This window comes from Tetrao urogallus (assembly GCF_951394365.1).
Source record: "Tetrao urogallus genome assembly, chromosome: 1".
Classification (NCBI taxonomy): Eukaryota; Metazoa; Chordata; class Aves; order Galliformes; family Phasianidae; genus Tetrao; species Tetrao urogallus.
The window spans coordinates 174,112,569-174,135,489 of NC_136813.1; the positions used below are offsets into that span (position 1 = coordinate 174,112,569).

General features: G+C 43.4%; 1 protein-coding gene across 1 annotated transcript; it reads right to left on the reverse strand.

Annotated features, from left to right (window-relative positions):
• Positions 1–422: 422 nt before the first annotated feature.
• Positions 423–19,318, reverse strand: PANX2 (pannexin 2; the record flags this gene model as incomplete). Its single annotated transcript, XM_079533331.1, has 3 exons — positions 423–781; positions 2,539–3,990; positions 19,093–19,318. The coding sequence occupies 3 exons, from the start codon at positions 19,316–19,318 to the stop codon at positions 423–425; spliced, it is 2,037 nt and encodes a 678-aa protein (XP_079389457.1).
• Between the last annotated feature and the right edge of the window lie 3,603 nt (positions 19,319–22,921).

Consider the following 22,921-nt stretch of genomic DNA (forward strand, 5'->3'; position numbering starts at 1 on the left):
AAAAAACTCTTATTTAACTACTGCCATTAAAAAAGCATACCTCACCTCTGTGTCTTTTTAGCTTTCATCAGTGACTCTGAATGCAAACGGCTTAAATACTCACTAAAATTACTGTGGCATGCCATCAGACTTCTAATGTTCATAAGTTGTGCTAAAACCAATTCAATCAGGAAGCTATAGTTAGAGCTAGAGCTAACGGTGGTCTTGGTGTTCAAGGTCTACTTCCACCAGGTTTTACTTATTCTATGTTGTAAATGACAGTGCTCATGACGTGATCCTGAAAAACGGTTTGGTGTTATTACCAAGAGCTATAGTTTGTATGAAAGCTCTCCATGCTCATGCAGTGAAGTGCAGTGTTGAAGGGGACGACGCTTCTCACTGCACTGCCTTGGGCTTGGCCACCAGAGAGCAGCCATGGGGCTTCAGTACTCCACCGAGCTCACGATTGCCATCGGTTCGTCAAACGTTGCCAGCCGTATCTGCTTAGGGGTGGGGATGGAGAGAATTTCCCCTGCGTCAGTCGGGGAGTGAATGCCATTGTCGATTATGTTTGAAACTTCCTCCTCGTGATCCTCATACAGCGTGTTGATGTGCAGCAGAGGGTGAGTGGGGTTGCAGTTCAGCGCAGGGGCTGGTTCTGCTTTGGCTGGGTTCAAAGTCATACTTGTCGCTGTGGTCGTGGCTATATGGTTGTGGTTGCATGTGACAAAAGCCCCAGCAGCAGGCACAGTTCTGCATGTCTCAGATGAGTACAGCATCTCTTTTGCAGGATGAGGGGTGTCTAGAAGAAATCAAAAGAGCCAGTTAGAAGACGGGCAGTCTTTCACCCTCCCAGTGCATCACAGAGCAGTGTACTCAACCAATAAAGGCGGTCCTGCCGTTGCTTCCAATGGGAGCAGGAGAGGACTCCAAAATGAATTTTCTTAGGATCCTCTGGGAAGTCCAACAGGGCTGTTTCATAACAACAGGGTTGTAAGCTCAGGGAAACGGGACAAACAACAAATGGGTTTTGTAAATCTCACTTTCTATGCATGCTCATGCTTTCTAATGTGAATGGTATTTTCATAAAATGAACAGAAAACAACTGAAAAGTATCTTTTACTCTCCTCTATGGTTTGGCAGATGTTTTTTACGTGTTATGATTTAATGTTTTGACAAATGTTATGAATGTTGAAACCCACAAGATGGAATACAAAATGTGCTGATATTTTCAATGGGAAAAAATAGTGGTTACATCTTGTAAGCCACTTGTCTTTAGGAAGAACTCAGCAATTTGTCGTTAACTGATGTCTCTTTCCAGAAATTAGAAGTCTGCCTTACCTGATGGACTGCAATGTTGCTCTAACTCAAAAGCAAAGCTGAATACTTTCAATTGCAATGGAGAGTAACAGAGCCCCAAAACTACAGTAATTGTTTTTTCACTCTTAAAATATTCAAGCACTAATTTAGATGAAGGTAATTGAGACCAGAAAACCCCAGTAGTTTTGAGGAGTTGAAATCAGAGCAGGTGATCGGATAAGGAAAGCTGCAGAGTAGCTCACATGCACATCAGGGAGTTGGAGGGCTCTGAGGAGCGTAACGATTTGGAAGTGACAGAAACTTTTATACCTCAAATCACTTCTTTGCTGGGCAGTGGGGTGACGGTAGCTGTCAGTCTGTCGAGGCCCAGAGGGAGGTCTTAGCTTGTAATGAGATGAGAGCCATTGCTTTAAGGATGTACAAATCTTTCTGCACAGTGTTTCTTACGTCAGTAGCTTACAAAATCAACAAGAAGATAGATATCTGCCTGTCAGCTTATCTACTGATCGCTTTCTTTAGTGCCTACATGGCTTTCCCCATCACTCTAGCATACAGCAACTGTTGATATATTTGGAAAAGTCCTTTAAGGCAGAAACGGGGTTGTATTTGCAAGACGCACACAGGCAGCTGAGGCACAGAAAGAGTGCTTCTTGTGAGGCCACACAGGAAGGGAGTGGTTGAATTCCTGAATCCCAGACCAGCACCCACACTTCAGACCATTCACTGTCTGGTCCACGTGAGACAAAGGGCAAATTAAGATGTCTTTGGGGTGAAGAACAACATAATGTGAGTTGTGCCTTTGTAGGTGGAAATGCCAATCCCTAAGAACTGATAGTCAAAGAGATTTTTTTTTCTATATAACTTGAGAATAAAGCCAATCTGAAAAATGCCAGATGCTGGTGGAGCAGGAAAAGTGTTTTAGAGGCTGAACTCTCCTCATTTTCTTAGTAAGGCACAACTACTTTAATTACTGTGAAAATCTGCTACTGTGAAAAACTACCTGCAGCAATAACTTGCAGGCTGTTTTGTACGGCCGTACCTGACATAATGCTTATTCTCCATATAGCTGTATTCTGATAGAGACAACTACTGTTTCTGAGGCCTACACATCCTAATATTATTATTTATCCCAAAATCTAGCAAAGTAGGTCAAAAAGTTCAAATAAGCTTTGCATTCCTGAAGATCACTACAAAAATCATTGTCTGTGAAGGTGGTACTGTCATTACAATATACTGTACCTTTGAGAGAGGAGGTAACGTGTACTATGACATTCTCTTCCTGGTTTAGAAATCCACCCTCTTGGCTTTTTGATGTAGGCATCGAGGGGATGGCTGGAATCTCTGGCTTGGTTTTTTTACTACTAAGTATATATGGATGTACATCCAAGGAAAAGTGCCGTGTGTGTTTCTTTTCAGTGCCTGTGCTCGGGACGGCGTTTGATTCAGTTTTATGAGCTGCTGATTGCTGTGAGGTTTTTGCAGCAGATTCTAACAAAGGAGCAATAAGGCTGTCCGTCGCCGTTTTTCTCCGCACAGGCTTAGGCTTTTCAGGTTTATGATTTTCGACCTTCATGATGGCTAACTGCTCCTTGAAAGGCTGAGGAAGTGGGTTGGTAGTTGGGATCCATTTCATCTTTTTCCTTGGTCTCTTAATGATGAGCTGCTCGTTGCCATCGATGTCTGCTGGGTCGACGCTTGGGTCTATGGTCTGGATCCCTGAATCACGCATGGTTGGGGTAGCATCATGGTTGGACTGGGCCAGCGCCGCCAGCAGTTGGCGCACCACATTGTCATACATCAGGTCACTTTCGTTTGTGATAAAATCCAGACGGTTCAGTGATTTTATGTGGTCCCGATTCTCATTGCAGAACATAGCCAAAATATTGATGTCACAAAACTGGGACTTCTGCCACTGTTTCTTGGTCTTTATTCCAACTTTGTTCAGTTTATCAAATATGAAGTTGGACTTGCGAAATATGAAGAGGTGAATTAGGTTGATAAGGATGATCAAGTTCATAAAGCAGAGGAGAAAGATATCTACGCCTGCAATAATCCGCTGGAGCTGGACAGATGGCAGCTTACAGTTCACTCTGATGTGCAATTTGGAGCTGCTTGTCTTGTCCGGAGGCTCTCCTAGAGCACACGTAAATTCATTTTGCTTCTGTGTAGCATAGTAGGTGGATAAGTATGTAATGGGTATGATGCTTAAAAAGATGATGAACAAATGTCTCGCGAGATAAAGCTTAGCTAAGAAGTTACTTCGTCCTCTTCTTTCCAGGTATTTCTCAAACAAGTTCTGTTCAGGGCTTTTTTCCTTCTCTGCATTCTCAATGATTTCTCTTTTCTCTCTCTCTGTGATCCCCGGGCCTTTGGACTGGATCTGTTTCTCTATTTTTGGTGCCCGTCCTTCAGCTGCACGGTGGTAGCAATTATCGATCTCCTGAAGCAAAAAATTAAGCTCTGAAGTCAGTCGGGTGGAGGCCAGAAATTCCCAGCCCAGAGCTGGAATGTACATTATCCCAGCAAAAGCCAGCAGTGCATAAGGTAGGAACTTATGCTCAAACAAGGAGGGCCAGTGGCTGGCATCAACTCCTGGCAAGGCATCTTTTAATTCTGTCCAACAATATCCTCTGGCATACAAGGCTTGATCGCGGGTGAAGTTGTGTGGTGTGTAACAGTATATTGGCTCCTCTGTATAACAGAGAGAAAAGTCACTGCTGTGCATTTAACCTACAAAAGGAGCTCTGGAAAATAAACATTTCAAATGATATCAATTTTACTTTACTGTATTTTTACACGACTGCTCATCCCACAATGTGTATTAGACAGCTCAGCCTGCGTGCATCTTCACAAGCCTACAGGGAAAACTATTTGCCTGGAAGCTTTATAATGAACCTACGCTAGACACATCAGCTAGGAATTGATGCTTTAGTTCTGTTACCTCCCTGAGAACAATACCCTAAGCTAAACTGTGGTCTGAACTCTGGAAATGCAAGACCTAGTATCCACTATATAGCAGCTCAGCATGTTACGCTGGCATACGTACAAACACTGAAAGGCTCATTTAGGTGACACTTAAGGTTTATCTCAGCTAAATATTCTTAAAAATAGAAAAAAGATATGGTTGAAAACAATCTTTTTAGTCCTTATTAACAACGTCTGCTCATTAGATACGGTGAAAAAATATCTGCACTAAAAGCATTTAGTCAGCTGTATCTCAGCTAAGAATCTGAATTAAAGCATTACCAACCAAATCACAATCCACTGTGTTAATTGTATTTACCACTGTATTTACAATTGTACTTTTTTTTTTTTACAGTGTGCAATTAAATGGTGCAACTCATTGCCCTACAGTATTATGGAAGCAACAAATACAGTGGATCAAGAAAGCCACTAAACCAAAGTAATGGAAAAGAAAGTATAGCAAGAATTATTAAATACACAGATAATTATACCGTTTTTCTCTCCCATCAACTTCAAGCCACAGGCTGCTGGACAGTGGGAGGGTTTATGCAAGAAAATAATGCCACATGCTTGTCTATTTTACTATTTCTTGCTAAGCATTTGGGTTTTGCCACCACCACAGGCAGGATACTGGGCTTTGACCCAGTAGATGCTTTTTGTTTTCATGTAATTACATTTTTCTAACAATGGATATGAAAGTAAGACAGAACAACTTGTGAAAGTAAGAATAGCATTAACTGCCCCAAGAACAGCGATCCCTTTCAAAACACCCTCTTCAAGTATGAAGACTGTATTTTAATGCTTTGGTAAGCAGAACAAAAGAAATATAATTTACAGTGTTCTGGTAAACCTTTAAAAAATCCTAAAATGAGATCCATAGGAAGAAGGTATGTTCTCTGGAATTGAGAACTGCTCAAGAACACCAAGCTTGCTCCAGTTCTGAATGCAGTCTACAGTTCAGATGGAGAACAGCTCAGTTGAAGAGAGTGGTGGTACTGTTCTCTTAATAATACAAATTATGAAGAGAAATAATAAAATGTTCTGTCGTTTGATAACAGTAGTTGAACACTAAAAATTAACAGGCAGGCAAAAAAGCCCTAATCCTGGCTTAGCAGAAGAATCCTTAGTTAACCAACTACTCCTCATGTCCAAGCAAATAAAAAGCATTTCTTAGGGATTTGATAAAGTGCTGATGTATAAATGTATTCTCTGATATTCAGAGATCTATACACTAAAGACTGCACATTTTTAAAAAGTAATTCAGTGAGGATTCTCTTCTAAAAATAGAACCAATTTGAACAGGCCTGCTAGGATAATGGTACCCAAGATAGGATGTAAATTGAAAGAGCCCTGTAAATTCTTGACAATCACTTCTGAAAACTATTTTATCATGATTTAGCTTCAACCTTTCTCAGAGGAGAGCTTAAAGCACTCTAGTGTTACCGAATTCCCACTTAGATACCTTTGTGAATTTACAGTCATCAGTTACGAGAAAAATATTCATTAACTCTCATCTTCAGCAATTACATGCCCTCCAAACTCTAACCACGAAGGGATGCACACACAAAAAAGTCAACTCAAACTATAGAAGAGTTACTGTGTGATTTCCCAGGAGATTCCTATGTGAAAATATTCCCACGGGAAAAAAACAAGCAAGTAGCTTTCAGTATTTCTCATAAACAGAGAGATTTTGAATTGGGTGTCCCCAGGCTTAGTAGAACCTGCCAACGTGGAATTTAAATTACTGTGGCAGACATGAGTTCATTTCTCCTGGATCTCAGCAGCATGAATACGCGGGAAGATGACAAGCATTCATTCAACTCATCCACAAGGATTACTTTTGGAATCACGTATCAGCTGCTACTACCAAATAAATGGTAGAAAGTTCACCTCACTGAGGCCTGAAAGGTTATGGTGATTTCTGCCAAAATGTCACAAAAACAACAAATAGTCAATAAACAAACAACAACAACAAAAAAGAATAAAAAGGAAACAAATAAAAATGTCTTTTAACATTTACATTTATGTTGGACAAACCACTTGGAGACTATCTGCACTCCGTCCGCTGACACTGCTTCACTGTAAAACTTAACTGCTGCACAACTTTAGTTTGGACTTCATAGCAGCAGTGGAGGCTACTTCAAAAATGGGGCTGTCCAGCTCAGTAGGGAAAGCACAAGGAAAGCAAATGCCATTTTAAAGAAATTTGTTTGCTTTCCTGTCAAATATTGTTTAGCTGCTCCCATTGCCTGCTAAGCTGTGAGAGATCTCTACTTTACTGGCATAGCTGAGCATGGTGCCCCATGTTGATTCAATATTGTTGTTTATTGATGCTAGTCTACTTTTTTTTGCATGTTTATTAAATCAACATGACTTTGATGACGTGCCAAGTGACCCTTCAGATAAAACCCCATCCCCAGCCAGCAGGACTTGATAATCGATTGATGTGGCAGAAAGATTCCAATGCGATTTTATTCAAACGCTGTTTTCTACTCTGCTTGAGTCATACCCACCGTCAGCGAACATCACTGATTTTGGTAGCTATTGCACAGGGGAGTTTAGCTTAACCTTCACAGCACAGCACATGACTCACAAAGCACAGCATCACTCTGGGGAAGCTCATTCATCTAGACAGCAGAGAGGAGGGAAGACCCTTCCAGACAATGATTCAAAGCAAAAGACTAATTTACCTGTTGCCTGCAGGAACCTGTCTCTCTTCATTGACAAGAGGCTGCCAAGCAAGATCATCACTCCGTTTAAGTTAGCTTTTGTGAATGCTCCTTAGGCAATAGCAGCATTTTACCTTGCATTTAACATAGCATTTAACACCATGAAGGTGTTTGATCCCATCATACTAGGGCATGGACCGTTTCTCCTCTACTGCAATCTGTGTCAATCAGGAATAAATGAGAAAGAAAAGCACGATGTCAGTAATGAATCCTGTTTGTATGGAAGATGGCAGCAACATACAGCTGGATCTCAAAATGCCTATCTGCTGAGGATGGAAGAGTGATGAGTTGCTCTCACACACACTGCTCACTAAGCTGCAAGCCCTACTTAACACACATTCAGGTTCATGAAGACACATCAGCAGATTTCTTCTGATGCAATGATGTGATAGATAAGCAGCAATAAAAAAGCTGTATGAGTGTCATCACCACAGCTCTGACATTGGATCACACAGTGTAAAAAATATATTTGCTTCTATGTTTATTTCAGATACATAGATACATTCAGATACATTTCTACTGATGCTTGTATTTCACCCTCAAGCAGTTCAAGAATTTTCTTTTCCACTGAATAAACCCAGCTACCATGAAATGTAGCTTTTCCCTCAAACTCAGCAGTTTAATATGGAATAATTATACAACTGTGTAGGAAATGGTCAGGTATGGTCAGGAAAAATTTTGGAAAGCTTAAGGGGCACTATTATGGTTGAGCGGGTTGGTCCTCTTCTGAGTGTTGCCTTAAGTGTAACCTATCCCTACACATTCTCTGACAGCTTCATTCTTGTGAACTCAGGAGACAGTAATTCCTACTGTGTGCATCTGCAGCAACAGTGGAAATAAGAATACGGTACTCGACTAAGCTGTAATCATTATGGGGAACTGGAATACTCAACTCAACACTTCTCCATTAAATGTCATGGCCTATTGTAGGATTTTCAGAGCAAAATCTCAGGAAGTTCATAGCCTGAAGGTCTGCCCTTAGGTCCACCTACAGAAATGCGTTAACTGCACGCCAGCATACAAACTTCAACACAGTTGTACCAGAACAAAATCACTTGAAATAGCTGAGAATAAGTTCTGTCTTCTGCAATACTTACCTACAGTCACTCTCATCCCCACAAACTGTACCTTTTAAGCAACTTGCTAAGAGATTAAGCAACTCCGGGCTAATCTTCAAAAATAATTACCACATCAGAAAAAAGATTGATATTAATAGGTTATGAAGTATATTATACTTTATCCTATATGGAGTATAAAGATGCATACTAGGAAGCTTAGCTTCTCTTTTTTAATATCGTTAGATGATCACAAGAGCAGTACATCAGATGTTCTCAGCAGATGTAGATAAACACGTCTTATCCTGCTTGCTGTTCACATAAGTGGTTTCTAGAAATCCCTAACACTGGTCTCATTAATGAGGCATCTCATACAAATCAGACATACAAACAAGATGAAACAGTCAAAGAGGAACGACTCAGCTGTGGGACATAATTGTGTTATGCCACTTGAAGAATTAAAAACCCTTGAAAGCTAAGTTTTTTCATGTTTCATTTTGTGCCATACAATCCTATTGAGTTTAAATACCACTTAAACAGGGAAAAATGACTCCTAGACAGTACAGCAGTACGAAGGGCATACTTCAGGGAAGTTAGAGAACATGGTTGGGAGATGATAACCAAAGTAGGGAGAGGGATGAAGGCAGGGATTGTGCTCAAAAAACTCTTTAGAATGAATCTAAACAGACCGTATGGGGGGCAGGAGTGAAGGTAAAGCACAGAAACCAAGTGATGCCTGCTGCCTGTTAATACATACTCTGAGAAATGCTTGGGAACTTTCCTCAGGTGCAGGCTACCACTTCTACCGTTACCTCCTTCAAATGGTTCCCCAGCCTCCCCATACCTCAGCACATCCTCAGCAGTCCCTGAACTATATACTTTGTCAGGCTGCAAGGACTAAACATGTTAAGCATTAAGCATGAAGTGCTTAATTTCCCCCTGGAGATTCAACACTGTATGCTCTGCAGTTCCTCAAACGAGGGGCTGAGATCTGGGGCTGGAACCCCTGTGCAACTTCCCACTGCAAAAATCAATCTCAGATTTGAAAACAGAGTTACCAACAAAAAAACTGGTTAATTGCTGTTCTAGAAGTTACATCTGAAGATATACCTCAATGCAGAATCACAGAAAAGCTGAAAGGAACCTTTAAAGTTACTGAATCCCATCTTGTTCTAAAAGCAGAGACAACACTGAGTTCAGAGCAACTTGATTAAGGCTTTGTCCAGTCTAAAAACCTCCGAAGGTATGGGCTGCACAGCTATCCCATGCAACCTGCTCCAATGCTTGGTTTTCCTCAAGTGATATTTCCCCTCTCCCCCTTTTTCACTTTTGAGAAACAGCCATGCCCAAGAACGAACACAAAAGAGAGAACTACAATGCAAGTGGCCGGAGTTCAGGCCACAGCGTTACATCTCAGTCCTAGGAAAAGATACCAACGGCACAGTCCACCAAGAAGCCGTGTGCGTGTATTGCCTGTGTGCTTTTACATATTAAAATAATCATTAAAAAACCTGCAAAAAATGTGATGTGTGAGGTGGTGTGTGAACATGGAGACAACAGTCAAGAAGACATGGTCAAACTGGTTGTTACACATCATTCTCCTCTATCTCCTCAAGTTCATTTTGTACAAGTCTTCCTGGTCAAGTGAGCGAATTGATCTAACATAAACATTCGTTTCTGTTTTTCAAAAAAAGATGACAATACCAACCCCTGAGTATTCAACACAGTAAAAAACCCTGCTCCTAAAAAGACTCAACCAACTTCATGCATTGGGCAGTTTCTTTGAAGCCAATGAGATTACTCACGGTGCATAAAAGTAGGCATGTGCATCTCTTTGAAGAGCCGACGCTGCAGGGCATTCAATTTCAAGCTTAAAAAGCAGTGTTACATGCAATAGACAAAATACATTTAAATATGGACAAAGCATTTACAATGCTTTTGGTAAACATTGAAAAGTAATAAAGGAAAATATTAGTAATACACAGTGTATGTCCATATATAAAAGGGCAAATGACCCTTTACACATACCCACTAAAACAAAGTATATTCACCAAAAGCAAACTGCAAAGTATAATTAATTGTGTATGAATCTTGTGACTTCTGTCTTTTAGAATCTAGATTGAGAAAGAAATCACACCTCATTAATCCCCCAACTAAACTGCACGATTTCAGCGTTCTAGACCAACAATTCAATAATGGAGGTGGAATAGAACCATTTCCTAACAGCAGACAAAAGAAAAAAAAAATGCATGAAGAATGAAATAGACAAAATTCTCGTATTTGCTACACCAAGACGAAGGTAAGCATGTCTCTTGTCCAAATAATTATTTGATACTCAAGAAATAAACATGCAAGCAGGCCAAACAGGCAATCTTGTTAACTCATGCTCTGACTGACAGACAGGCTAAGAGGGAATGCCAGCGGGGAGGACATACCAACTCTGGACACCCGTGGTTAAGTTATAGGTAAGCATATTGTTAAGTTTATTATTTAACAAGTATAATAAATTGCAGATTCACCCTGGGCCTTAGAACTTTCTACCAGTCGGCTTTTCATCCTCTTGAAGAGGACTGTTACATCATCCTTATGCAGATGCTCAACCTGCATACACAGAACAGGTGACATGTCAGTCAAGTTTTCCAAAGAGCTCTTTGTAAAGTCCTCTCCACTTGTCTGTAAGGAGAAATTCAGTGTTTGACGTAGGCTCTCTTGATTAATAGCCAAGATAAATGAGATGTTCCCTGAATTCAGCCATAGATGCTAATATTTGACAAATGTATCCTATTGTGATGTTCATCCCTCCATTGTAACATGTATAAGCAATCAGGCATACGTGCCTCATTCATCTTGTGTACTAAAAGGAATGCACAAGCAAGCAGGTAGAAAACTGTTTATTAATTAAACTGAAATAATTTATTTTGTAGCTTTTAATATATTTTAAAAGGCAAGGAAGAAACGTCCTGAGTCCTCTTCTTCCTGGAAAAAGAGAACAAAAAATATTCGTATTACTAAGGCTGAAAATGTAGTCTAAGGAAGTATTATGTCATCTAAGCAGTAAACAGATTTTACATGCCAGCCAGAAGCTTCCAAAAAGAAGATCAAACTCTCTGCTTTGGATGCAATTTTAATAAATGATGGCTAGTATCCAAATCAGCTCACAGCCAAATGAAAAACTCCCTTAATTTAACAGCTTTATGTCAACTACTTTATTTAAAGGGTACTTAAATGTTAGATATTAGTACAACATGAGAATGGATTCCTGAAATTACATTTGTGTATCAACTGTAGTCATGCAATCCTATTTAACTCACTGAATAAGAATATAAAGCGTTCCTAGAACTAAGCCTTAACTTAACAAGCTAGCCATTAAGAATTACTAATTCATCGAAACAAAAAGACAACACCTTTACCTTTGTTAGGGAATATTCTTTCCAAAGAATATAGGTTCCCAGGGAGTCTTCCTATGGTACAAATTTCTCCATGACCAACAAGGTACAGCCTTTTTTGACCACTCTCTGAAACCACTTGTCCTGTTTAAGAAAAAAATCTTAAAAAGAAAGTCCCTAAAGAAATGAGACAGGAAACCACTGCTGCTAATCCACTTATCCATATTCTACAAGTATTAGTATATTACAAGTATATTCCTGTGCAGCCAACTCTAGGGAACCTGCTTTAGTAGGAGAGTTGGACTAGATGATCTCTAGAGCTCCTTTTCAACCTCTACAGTTCTGTGACTTTGTGCAGTGTTAGTCAGAACGGATGAGATGTAGCCAAGCAGTTCCAAAGACTGCTAGGTAACTGGTTACCCGCAGGGGTGCCTCCCTACTTGGAATACGGGACCTTTCTTCTTCCAAGACTGCCGCTTGAACAGCCTGTATTTGGTTATCCAGTCACTAAAATGATAATGCACACTTGCAGCAGATATATAAATTTGCAGGACTACATTCCCTGTATGTTAGAGACATGAGCTCTTCTACCATTAGCTGGTATGCTGAAGTTCACCTCCAGCAATGGAAAGCTTAACAACCCATAATACCTGCCCAGCATACTCCAGGAGGAAAAGATTCCTGCTTGGTTCATATGTTGAAGTCTGTTAGAGTGTTCCAGAAATGGCAACTGTTACACGGCAGGTGCAGAAACACCTAAAGGAAATCCCTTGGGTTGTTGCTATGGAGAAATATTCCCTCAATGATGAGCAACCATCACTGTGTGGTGGCCATGCAGTATGGTGGTAACGTCATTAGAAAGGAGCTCATCTACAGTCACTGTACTGTTCACCAACACCACGAGCATTTCTTCCTACATTCAGCAGCTCTGTGAGAAAACAGAAGATATTTGGAAGGAAATTACAGTCCTTATATTTGCAGCTAGAGCTGTGTTTCTGTATTATAATGTTGTTTCATATTAGGTTAAGATCTGAGGAGAGGTTTGATCTTCAGAAGGTTGCATCCATCAAAACACAATTAATGAAATTCAGCCACACAAAAAGGCCTACAAGAGAGATCGGAATAACCTTTACTTCTACAATTACCCTTAATGTGAGGAGGTAAGTGGGATTTGGTGACGTACAGGTCTGCACAGCAGTGGAGATAATTTGTAAAAATGAATGTCTCAATGTTATCCAAAGATCAAAAAATATTTTCAGGCAATTCAAAAATCGCTCTCTAGAGATGAAACCCTCAAAGCAGCTACACAGACACTGAGTCACCACCACGATGTGAACCAGAGCAACACCTACAGCAAACTGCAAGAACACATAGATGCCAATGTGAAATGAATTTTGAATGTCCTGTGCAACTGATGATAGACAGAGGTGATTTCTGAAATCAAGGGTGAAGTACAAAAAACACAGACTGGAAACAACAGGAAACAGCAGTTTTGTTCTATTGCATCACTGCATTTTTAATGATCAGAAATGAAAAAGGTGGCTTGTTTTAAACACCTATGGCCATAAACCCAGCAGCTGGAAAACTTATTAAAAAGTAAATTGCAAGTAGTTAGCTCATTAGGTTAGGTTATCTTAACACCACAGTATTTGGAGGCAGAGATGACTTGCCTATTGCTTTATGGAAAAGTGATTCCTCCGTGGCAGGGGAGTTGGAACCAGATGATCTTTAAGGAGTTCTCCAACGTAAGCCATTCTGTGATTCCATTCTATGATTCTATGTACAGAGAAACTGAGTTTTATGAAGTGTCACAACTGTGTTGGTCCATCATGACAGAGCAATGAGAATCTGACCCCAAATGCTCCCGGGGACTCCACAACTTCCAGTGTGGAGGTTTCCTGCCCTCCTGCAGGCTGTGGATCCCACAGAGGACAAGGCACCTCAACCTCAAAAACGATTACTTCAGCAAATGGCTGAGATGCTCCAGAAATAATCAGCTCCAAACTGCAAAAATGCTCCATGCATCTCAGCAACTGTCTGCACTGCTGCTCTGATAACTTCTTCAAATCTGCACGACAGGCACGGTGCCAGAAAAGAAAAGCAAATGAATCCCAAACCTTGCTATGGTAAGAAGTACTACTGTACTGCCAAATTCAAGAGTATAATATACTAAGTCCTTCATGATGGAAATACCTGCACTGCTTTCACTGTTTTCTTAGAATAAATCCTGTACCATGTGAAACAAAAGAAACCTCTACAAGAATGTTGCCAGCCTGCTGTGACATAATTCAGCTTTTGTAATTCAATGTGTAGACCTACCTTGCTTAGTGAGAAAAAAGCTCTGCGGTAAAACTGAAGAACAGCCTCAGTGTTACTCATTTATTAAAAATGTTCCCTCTTGAGAAAGATGAATTAATTAATTAGCTCTTAAAAATAGTTTTGACCATCTACCTGTTCAGATTGTTGAAGTTATCTCCAAGCACACATTAAGCTAAATCTCGTCCACGTTTTGGACCTCTTCACATAAGTGACATAAGAAAATGAAGGGGTCAGTAGTGCAGAAAAGGTCAAGTCAGTATGAAAACAAGATGGTATGTGAGTGTCAGTGAAGATGGAGAGATTGAATTCAGGATATAAAAAAGTCTGTGGCCTCTGGAAATCGCAGCAGAATTGTTACCTATGTGAGGCTCATGCATTTCCTCAAGATTACTTTTATACTCAACATTCCACTGCATAACTGCAAATCTTTGTGATCAAAACGCATGGAACACCAGCTTGTGTATCTCATGGATGCCTCCTGTGCACCCGTGTGTGAGAGAGAAGTGCCCTTACCCTTTGAGAGGAGTTCCAGCAGCAGTGCCAACAGTCAGTGGCTGAAGCACAATTGGCCTGTGGTTGCTTGTAGTATTCCAGTTCTTTTTAAAAACATAATCAGAAAGCACTGAAACACAGGTGATACTGAGACACTGACTAAATTCTCTTCTTGCTGCTACTACTACTGCCTCACAACCAATTTCTGCATCCACGTTCTCATATATATATATAAAACAATTTTGCCTTCCACTTTTTTTTTTTTTTTTTTTTTTTTTTTTTTTTTTTTTTTTTTTTAATTTTGCATGGCTTTATGTGCACTTACATAGTAAACATGGAAAATAAGCTCAAAAGCCAGCTAGCACTCAAGTCAGGGAAGTGAGTGTGTAAATATGTTGCCCACAATCTGTAACCGAAATACAAAGTAGAGAAGTTGACCAGAAATACAAATTAAAATTGCATCTTTTAATACAGAAATCCTCAACACATACCATTTCAAACAGGTGAAATGCATAACAACACTGAGCTGACACATATACTGTATGCCACGGTGAAGTAGGCACTGATAATGCAGAATTATTACAAATCAGAAAATACAACGTAGAACTTGAAGTGGCCCTTCATTTAACTTACTGTCTTCCTCCATGACTTCCTTGTGAGAATTTTCTAAGAGGGCTATGTAACTGAGCTAAGTAACTGCTAAGACACATAGAAATACTCATAAGCAACTTGCTGGTATTTGGCAGGCTCTGATTTACAAACCTAGCAAGAAAATCAATGCCACTGCTTGGCTTCTGACTGCAGTGTAGCAATCAACTGGATGACTGTTTTGCTTTATTTTAATAAAGAATTGGTACTGAAGAACTTCTGAGCAAAAGCAAACATGACTGCAATAATAGAATGATTCACTGTGTATGGGAAGCACAAGGCACTATACATGAGGGATATGACTTAGCCATCGCTAAGCTGTAGTTGACAACATGAATCCTAAAGCTTGGAAACCAAAATATTTCAATATTGTGAAGATAACACACAACAATACCAGCAATGTATCCTCTTTTGGGGCCCATCTCTCACGGGTCCCTTATAGAGCAAATGTCCCACAGACATTACTGATGGTGTTGCTGCGCAACACAGCACAACATTTAATCAGTGTTTAAACACAAAGCAGCTCATAATGAGAGCCAAGTATCTCTTCCTCTACTGTACAGAAGAGTGCCTCAGGACCTTTCACTGTAGAAGGCTGCCATTCACTGCCAGCAGCATCACTGCCAGCCAGAGGACACAGCATGGCACAAGTTGACGAAGAGTAGCTTTGAATACCCAACAGCTTCCCTGCTTGTGGCTCTGGACCGTGTATGCTAGTTCCATGTGGTTCACGTGAATTAGTTCCATGGTAAAACCAGGGAGAGCAGAGGATGAAAAAGACCATGGAACAACTGATTCCCATCAAACAGATACTGCACGTTGCAGTCTATCTAGTACTATGTATTCTCCACATTTTAAGAAGTGACAGCCTACACTTATAGGCTTACGACTTGCTCCTCTGCTGCCAGGTACCTGGCATGATTATCTATTCCTGCACTGGGGCACTGTGGGACTACCAAATCAAAACTCTCCACTCAGAGGTTATAAGCTGTATTTTACTTTCAGTTTGCACAGGGACGACTAATTGTTCAAGATGCTGGGGAATTAAAAAAAAAAAAAAAATTAGGCTTCTGAATCATCAGGTATGAGAAATCAAACTTCTAAGGAACAAAACTCAAGCACTATGTGTGCAGGAGTGTTGTAACCAGTACCAGAAATACACACAATATAATGGGGGTCACATCACTGTTCTGACAGAAACCATAACACGTCAGTACTCAGATTTGTATAAAGGAATAAATTGATCTTTAAAGCCATAATTTCTGAAAGAAAACAGAAAAACAGGTAAATTCCCTTGGGACTATTACCTGTATGCACCACAGCTCTCAACAAGAAAAACATTACCAGAGAGGTTTCCCTCAGCCAACCCTGCCAGCTGCAGGCACCCTTCTGAGCAGGGCTCAGAGCTCTGTTGCTCTGGAACACAAGTTCCACTCACAGACCAATCCATCCACTGCTCAGAGATACAGGCCTCTAAAACTTTCCTTGGGTGTCCTCGAGGTCAACACGTGCTAGGCCATAAATATCATGTGCCCTGGTTGTATATGAAGCCTGTCCTTTGGTATGTTTTAAGAAGGGAGACAATTCTTACTCCTATTTCATAGGTGCTTGTTCAGGCTTTCTTTGCGTGAGGTAGCTCATTACTGTTCCTGGATGACCTTACGATGCCCAGTACAAATCCTGCACATGCGTTTATTGTAACTATTTTTCTCAGAGCTTCCTTTCTAGAATTATGGTAGCTTGTTGGAAAAACAGTAACGGAGGATTTAGAGACTCAGAAATGATAATGTAAGTGGTTGGCTGAGGGACTTCCTTTTATCTTACAAAATAAAGTTTGGGCAGTGCAAAGAAAGGCTATATTTGTTTCTTTTTCAGGACAGCATGCACAATGTGCATGCATTACAGAATTTGTGATTTAATTTGTAAAAAGTGATGTAAAGATTAGATTAGTTTTTTATTTCCCATTCTGAGGCCATAACTGAGGTCCAGAAGGGCATCAAGAAAGATTTGGAAAGCTGCTATGATCTTAACAACCAAAGAGGAACCTTTAGACAGCATTTCTCTCAGTGATTTTTGCACTTCTAATATGTATTAAATAAACTGCAATATCCAAAGCAAGGAAACAAAGTTCCACTTTCTTTTTTTTTTTTTTTTTTTTTTTTTTTTTTGTTTTGTTTTGTTTTGTTTTGTTTTAAAGATCAGAGGCTGTGCACATGTGAAACATAACACTAACAGCAGAATGAGGAACAAGCACACAGTCAGAGGGCTACTGCTATGATCACACTCAACGTCTCCAGACAAGCTTAACTCAGAAAACACCGAGTAAATAAATACTGTTCTGGTAACAGAGTTGAAACATCTGATTCAGGTCACACTAAAGTTAGCAAGAGTTTTGCTTCTGAACTCCGAAGAAGCAGAATTGAATCCACTAATCCTGAGCTCTTAGACTACAGCCCAAAAAAGCAACCTAGTTTCACCAGCCCCCTGCAGCTTGTACAACTTGCTCTCGTATCTTTTTCTCATATTCTTCTGACTGTAGAACAAACAAATGGCATCACATGAGGTAAGAGCACTGTCCCAGTGACATAAAGGAGATTTCTGCACTGCCTTGTAAATCTTTGGGCAAGACACAACAGGTGTCTGCTCTTAAGAAGCAGATGCTTTCATAGGGTCAAGTGAGCACACAAGGTCTGTGACTAGAAACAAATGACATTGCTTTTAGCATTTCTGAAACAAAAATCAACTGAAACATTCAAGACCATGACTATCATCTTAGAAAGAAGTCTTCCACAGCATAAAACAAACACAACCGCAGAAACACGTGCAGATGTGAGCAATGAGTGAAATCGGTAGATGTCTTCTCTTCCAAAAACTTGCATGGACCACGGTGTGGACATGCAGAGGAACACGTGCTGTACAAACCTCAGAGTCCTTTAGACTTGCAGCTCCCTCTACAATCTGCAGCCTGAAAGGATTTGTTCAAAGAGAGCAAGCTGCTGCTGTCTGCACAAACAGTGATTCATCAACAGATTTCTGTCAGAGAACTCACACAACAGTAAGGGCACATATGGGAATGTGCATGACCTTTCTTGCTCCCAAGGTCAAATCGAGGCCTACTCACATCCAGAACAGTAAATCTCCAGCACTACGAAGGCAGGTACAAAGCAGGCACTCTCAGTGCCTTTTGCAAACGCCTTTTTATTACTGTCTCCTTTCTACAAACCAAACAGAGGAAGAGATCCGAGTACTTCTGCATTCTACACTAAGGATCCACAAAAGCAGCAGTTCCCTGCCTCTCAGTCACTGCAGAAGGACAGTTCTCAGGTGTTCAGCAAGCTCACAGTTTCCTGAAAACATGGTCTCATGAAGAGGCCTCCCGATGACCATGCAAAAACATGAGGCTATCATCAACTGTGGCTGAAGGACTTCAGATATTTAGATGTATGTTCAAAATATGAAGTAAATTCAAAACGCTTAAGCTATAATCTAGAAAAATCTCCACCTAAGATGCTTTTCACAAGCAGTTACTCTTCTAAGTAGCGTTATAGTGAAAGCAAGTATTAAGGATGTGTGTGTTGGAGGTCAACCCCCAAGCTGCATGTAAAGGACTGCATTCAGATGGGTTTGACAGACTGCACCTAGCTAAGTCCTGCTAACCATACGAGCTACAAACTGCCAGTCTGTGTATTAAAGCACTGGTAATTTCACATCTCCATGTGAAGCTCCAGGGGACCAAACAACCCACGTGCTGCCAAGCACGCTCTTCAGGCAGATGCATGAGGAAGGCAGCGATGGCTCCCTACATTGCTAACAGCCTGAGAGGCGCACAGCAATTGCTGGGTCACTACTTTTCAAGGCTCATCAACACCTGAGCCAGCTTCCAGGCAGGAAGGACTGTGCTCTGCGTGTGGTGGGCAGCCAAACTGGGCTTCCTGAACTGCGAGAATCTGTGTGTGAAGTGTAGGCCCTTAAAAAAGCCAAGCACGCTGGAGATTTCTGCCATCACCATTCAGCACAGCAAGGGACCGTTAGCCTCTATAGGACCTCTGCCCTCCGGCCGCAGCACGCCGCTCCCCGCAGCCGTTCGGGCGCGGCCTCTCAGCGCCGTCGAGGAGCGGCGGCCGTTCGGGCGGGAAGCGCGCGCCCCGCCCCGCACCCCGCAGCCGCGAGGGCGCGGCCGCCCCGTCCCGCCGCCCTTACCGGCGAAGTTCTTGGTGAAGACGAGGGTGACGAGCAGGATGGGGATGAGGACGGTGCCGATGGTGACCACGCGGTCGAAGGGCAGCTCCAGCTTCAGCTGCAGGAGCAGCGCCGCCAGCGCGCCCGCCTTGTCATCCTGCTGGCCCGGCAGGATGAGCTCCTTCAGCTTCTCGCCCGCCAGCAGCGCGGTGGCCATGTCGGGGTGGTTATCGATGATGTGTTGCATAAGCGGCAGCGGCGGGCGGCCTCACACCGCCGGGCCTCCCCGGGGCGGGCGGCGCGCTGCGGTGCTGCGCTGCGGGCGGCTCCCGGCCTGCGGGGACAACGGCGGCAGCGGTAACGGCGGCGCGGCCGGGCCTCGCCATCCCCACCGTCCCTCGGCGCCGAGAGCGGTGCCGGCGGGTCGGGCGGCGCCGCGCGGTAGCGCAGCCCCGGCGGGGAGCACGGCGCGGCACGAGGCGGGAGCGCCGGAGCTGCCCGCTGACGGCACGGTGGCCGAGCGCTGCCCCGCACCGCGCCCCGAGCCGCACAGCAGCCCCGTGCCGCACAGCAGCCCCCGCGGTGCGGGCGGTGAGGGGGCATTCGTTACCTGGCGGCTGCGCCTCTCTCGGCTGCCGGGGGCCGGCGAGCAGAACCGGCGGCTCAGAAACAGCGGCGGAAGCTGCAAATCAATTCACGCCGGACCTTCCTGCCGGAAAAGGGTCCCCGCACCTCCAGCGGCGACACGGTCGCTCCGGGCGCGGGGCCGACGCTCGATGCTGCAGCGGGCGGCTGGCGCCTGCATGGGAGCGCCCGTCCGCGCCGAGCGGCGTGCGAGAGGGGCTGCGGGGAGGAGCGGAGCGGAGCGGATGGCGGGAGCGCGGAGGTCCTTTGAGGTTTTAAAGGGAACGGCCGCAGCCGCCGAGCGGGAGGCAGCGGCGCGCAACACGTTGCGGGGCCCCGGGCAGCGCCGCGACCGCGTCCCCGCGGGAGGCACCGCGCGGCGGCACCGCGCATGCGCCGGAGGCGCTCCGGGGGCGCGCGGGGCGCTGAGGCGGGCGGGGGGCGAGGGGCGAGGGGCGAGGGGCGAGGGGCGAGGGGCGAGGCGGAGGGGAACGGGCGGGGGCCGCGGGGCTGCGGCTCGGCCGACCGCATCGCGCCTGGCAGCCCGGAGCCGGGCGGCGGCGGCCGAGGCAGCGCGGTAGCGGTCGGAAGGTCGGGCGGTGAAAGCTGGAGCTTCAGCCGAGCAGACGCGGCTCTGGAGGTTCCCGACTCGGTGCGTGTCAGGATAAGGCGCTCCCGTTAGAAGCCCCGCCAGCTGCTCGCCTGGTGACGCTCACGCGGGTTACTCACGGCTGATGGAGCAGCCTGAGGGGTAGAGAGCCTGCCCCGGAATCGGGAGGACGGCTTTCAGCTCTGCCTCACGGGAATCAGGCCCGCGCCTTCACACCGTGCCCAGAGCTCCCGCTGCCCCCGGTCCGGGTGGGCACTGAAGCACATCTCGTGGCCCCAGGCAGAACCCGGACCGCGCTGCCCCACAGAAGGCAGCCGGCAGCGATGGCATCTTGACAAACGCTGCAGGTCACGGCTCCTTCTTGGGTTGTTCTGGGTGCTTATATTTAGCAGTGCTCAGATGAAAGGCAGAGATACGCTTTAACAAATATTGGTGACGTTTTTTCCCCCTTGAAGATTTGCAGTTGTCATCTGCAGCGCTGCGTGATGAGGGAGAGATTTTCATCTTTGCCTTGAAATTTCCCCACTCGCTGTGAACAATAGTGAGATCCTGTTTGTTATTCAAGTTTAATTACTCAAGTTTAAGTAATGGATGCAAACTTAAAATAATGCTTCCATGCAGGGGTCCTTCCATCCAAGCAGGGATAAAATAAGCGTGGCAAGAGGGAAGACCTGATGGCGACAGCCCTGATGAAGGAGCCCAGACAGCAGTGAAGAGCTCTGAGGGTGAGAAGGGAGGAGAACTGTCACCATTGCTTGCTTCATTTTCCTATTCCTCACCCTCCATCTGCTCTGTGGCAGCAGAGGCAGCCTGAGGACCAAACTCATTATCTGCCTTGTGGGCAGAAGACAGAGAAAACATACCACTCCCCCCTTGTCCAGGTACAGCAGGTACTCGCTCAGCAGAGTTCTTGGTCACCAACAGCGTCCTTGACAGCAGTGTGGGCAGGGTAAGGTGGGAAGCAGAGCAGTGAGGAGCTGCAGTGAACTCCAGAGGGGAGTTTCCTACCTGAGATGCAGGGTGGATGTGCTAGACTCTCTTGCCATATTTGGGCTGTGCATGCATTTTATAAGCCTCTGAAGTACAGGTTTTACATTTTAACAACAAAGAACTTAAAACTTGTGCGCCTTTTGCATCTGTTACTGTGCTGTCAGTGGGACCATACTGAGCAAGGAGGACTGACAGCCTGAGCAGGTATGGTGAAACGGCAGAATTTTGCTCAGACTTTCAGCACTGTGATTGTTTCATCATACTTTTCTCTTCTGTTGACAGTCTTGTCCTGCTTGTTGAAGTGTTGCTGAAAGACTACTTTCCTAATCCTTGCTTTGTAATCTCCTTTTCAAATCCTCCCTTTTGCTTGTCCAATTACTTAAAACAAGCTGCTTACTTCTTGTTTTCCAATCTCTATTGTTTCTCCTTATTTCTTCCCCTGCCTAAGTCCTTTCTCCTTGTCTGCTATTGAGATATTGACTCTGGATACTTCCTCATGTTTTTGCCTGAGGAAGTAGTACCAGCCTCAAGATGCACCTCTGAGGAAGCCCAATGTAAACATCTGTACAATAGGAGCAGCAGTACTGGGTCCATCTAGTCCCATATTGTGTCTCCTAGAGTGGCTATAACAGGGCAATGTGAAAATGAGGCAGTGTGTGTTGATGCCTTTTCCTTAGCACATCTCAGCCTCCAGCTGTGCTCGGGGAATGTTTGTGATGTTGTAATAACTTCCAAAGAGCCCATTCTCAGTGTATTTCTTTTCTCCTCTTGGGACTGTGCAAAATTCTGGCATCCACAGAATCTTTATTAAGGAATTCCACAGGTTTATAACCTGCTATATGAGAAACAAATTCTTTTGTTTGTTTTGAGCACTGTTTAATTGGATGGCCCCTAGTTATGGAAAATTTGGCTCAGCTCCCATCCATCCTTTCCATAGCACTGATGCTTTTGTAGACATGTTTTATCTTTCCCCCAAATCATATCTAGTTCCACGTTTAATATGCATGGAGTCCTGCTCCTGTAGAAAAATAGCTGTAAATCCGTCACTCCCTTTTTAAAATAAACATGATGTCCATGAATAATGTAATTTTCTCTTCCGAAGCTTTCCTCATGATAATAACATTATTTGATTTAATCAGATCAATTCTGTAATCTTGCTTGGCAAGGTAAAGTCTCTATCGCAAGCTAAGGAGGATGGGACAGCGCTGTCAAACCAAAACATGAGGGTAAACAGAAACCCACAGTGGAGCAGAGAATGAGATGTAGAAAAAATTACCATTATGTTTTTTGACAGACAGCGTGGCCAAGTTTCTCAGCGATAACATGCTGGTTTGTGTGCTGCCGGATAATCCAGACAATGATCAGGCTGTGATAATAATCTCATGCTAATAAATATTTCACAGGCTGCTGGCAGGGTCACAATTTGATTTACAGATCAAAGGGGAAAGCCTTGTGAATGAATTCTAATTAATTCTAACAAAAGATCAAAAAAGGATTATTATTTTGTAGACGCAGTTGGAATAAATCGCTTGGTATTATCATTCAGAATTGCTTCTTGAAGCTAAAGTGTGTGACCTTTTATAATCTTGATTTTTTAAGTTCTGAAAGTTCAGAAGTTTAAAAGAG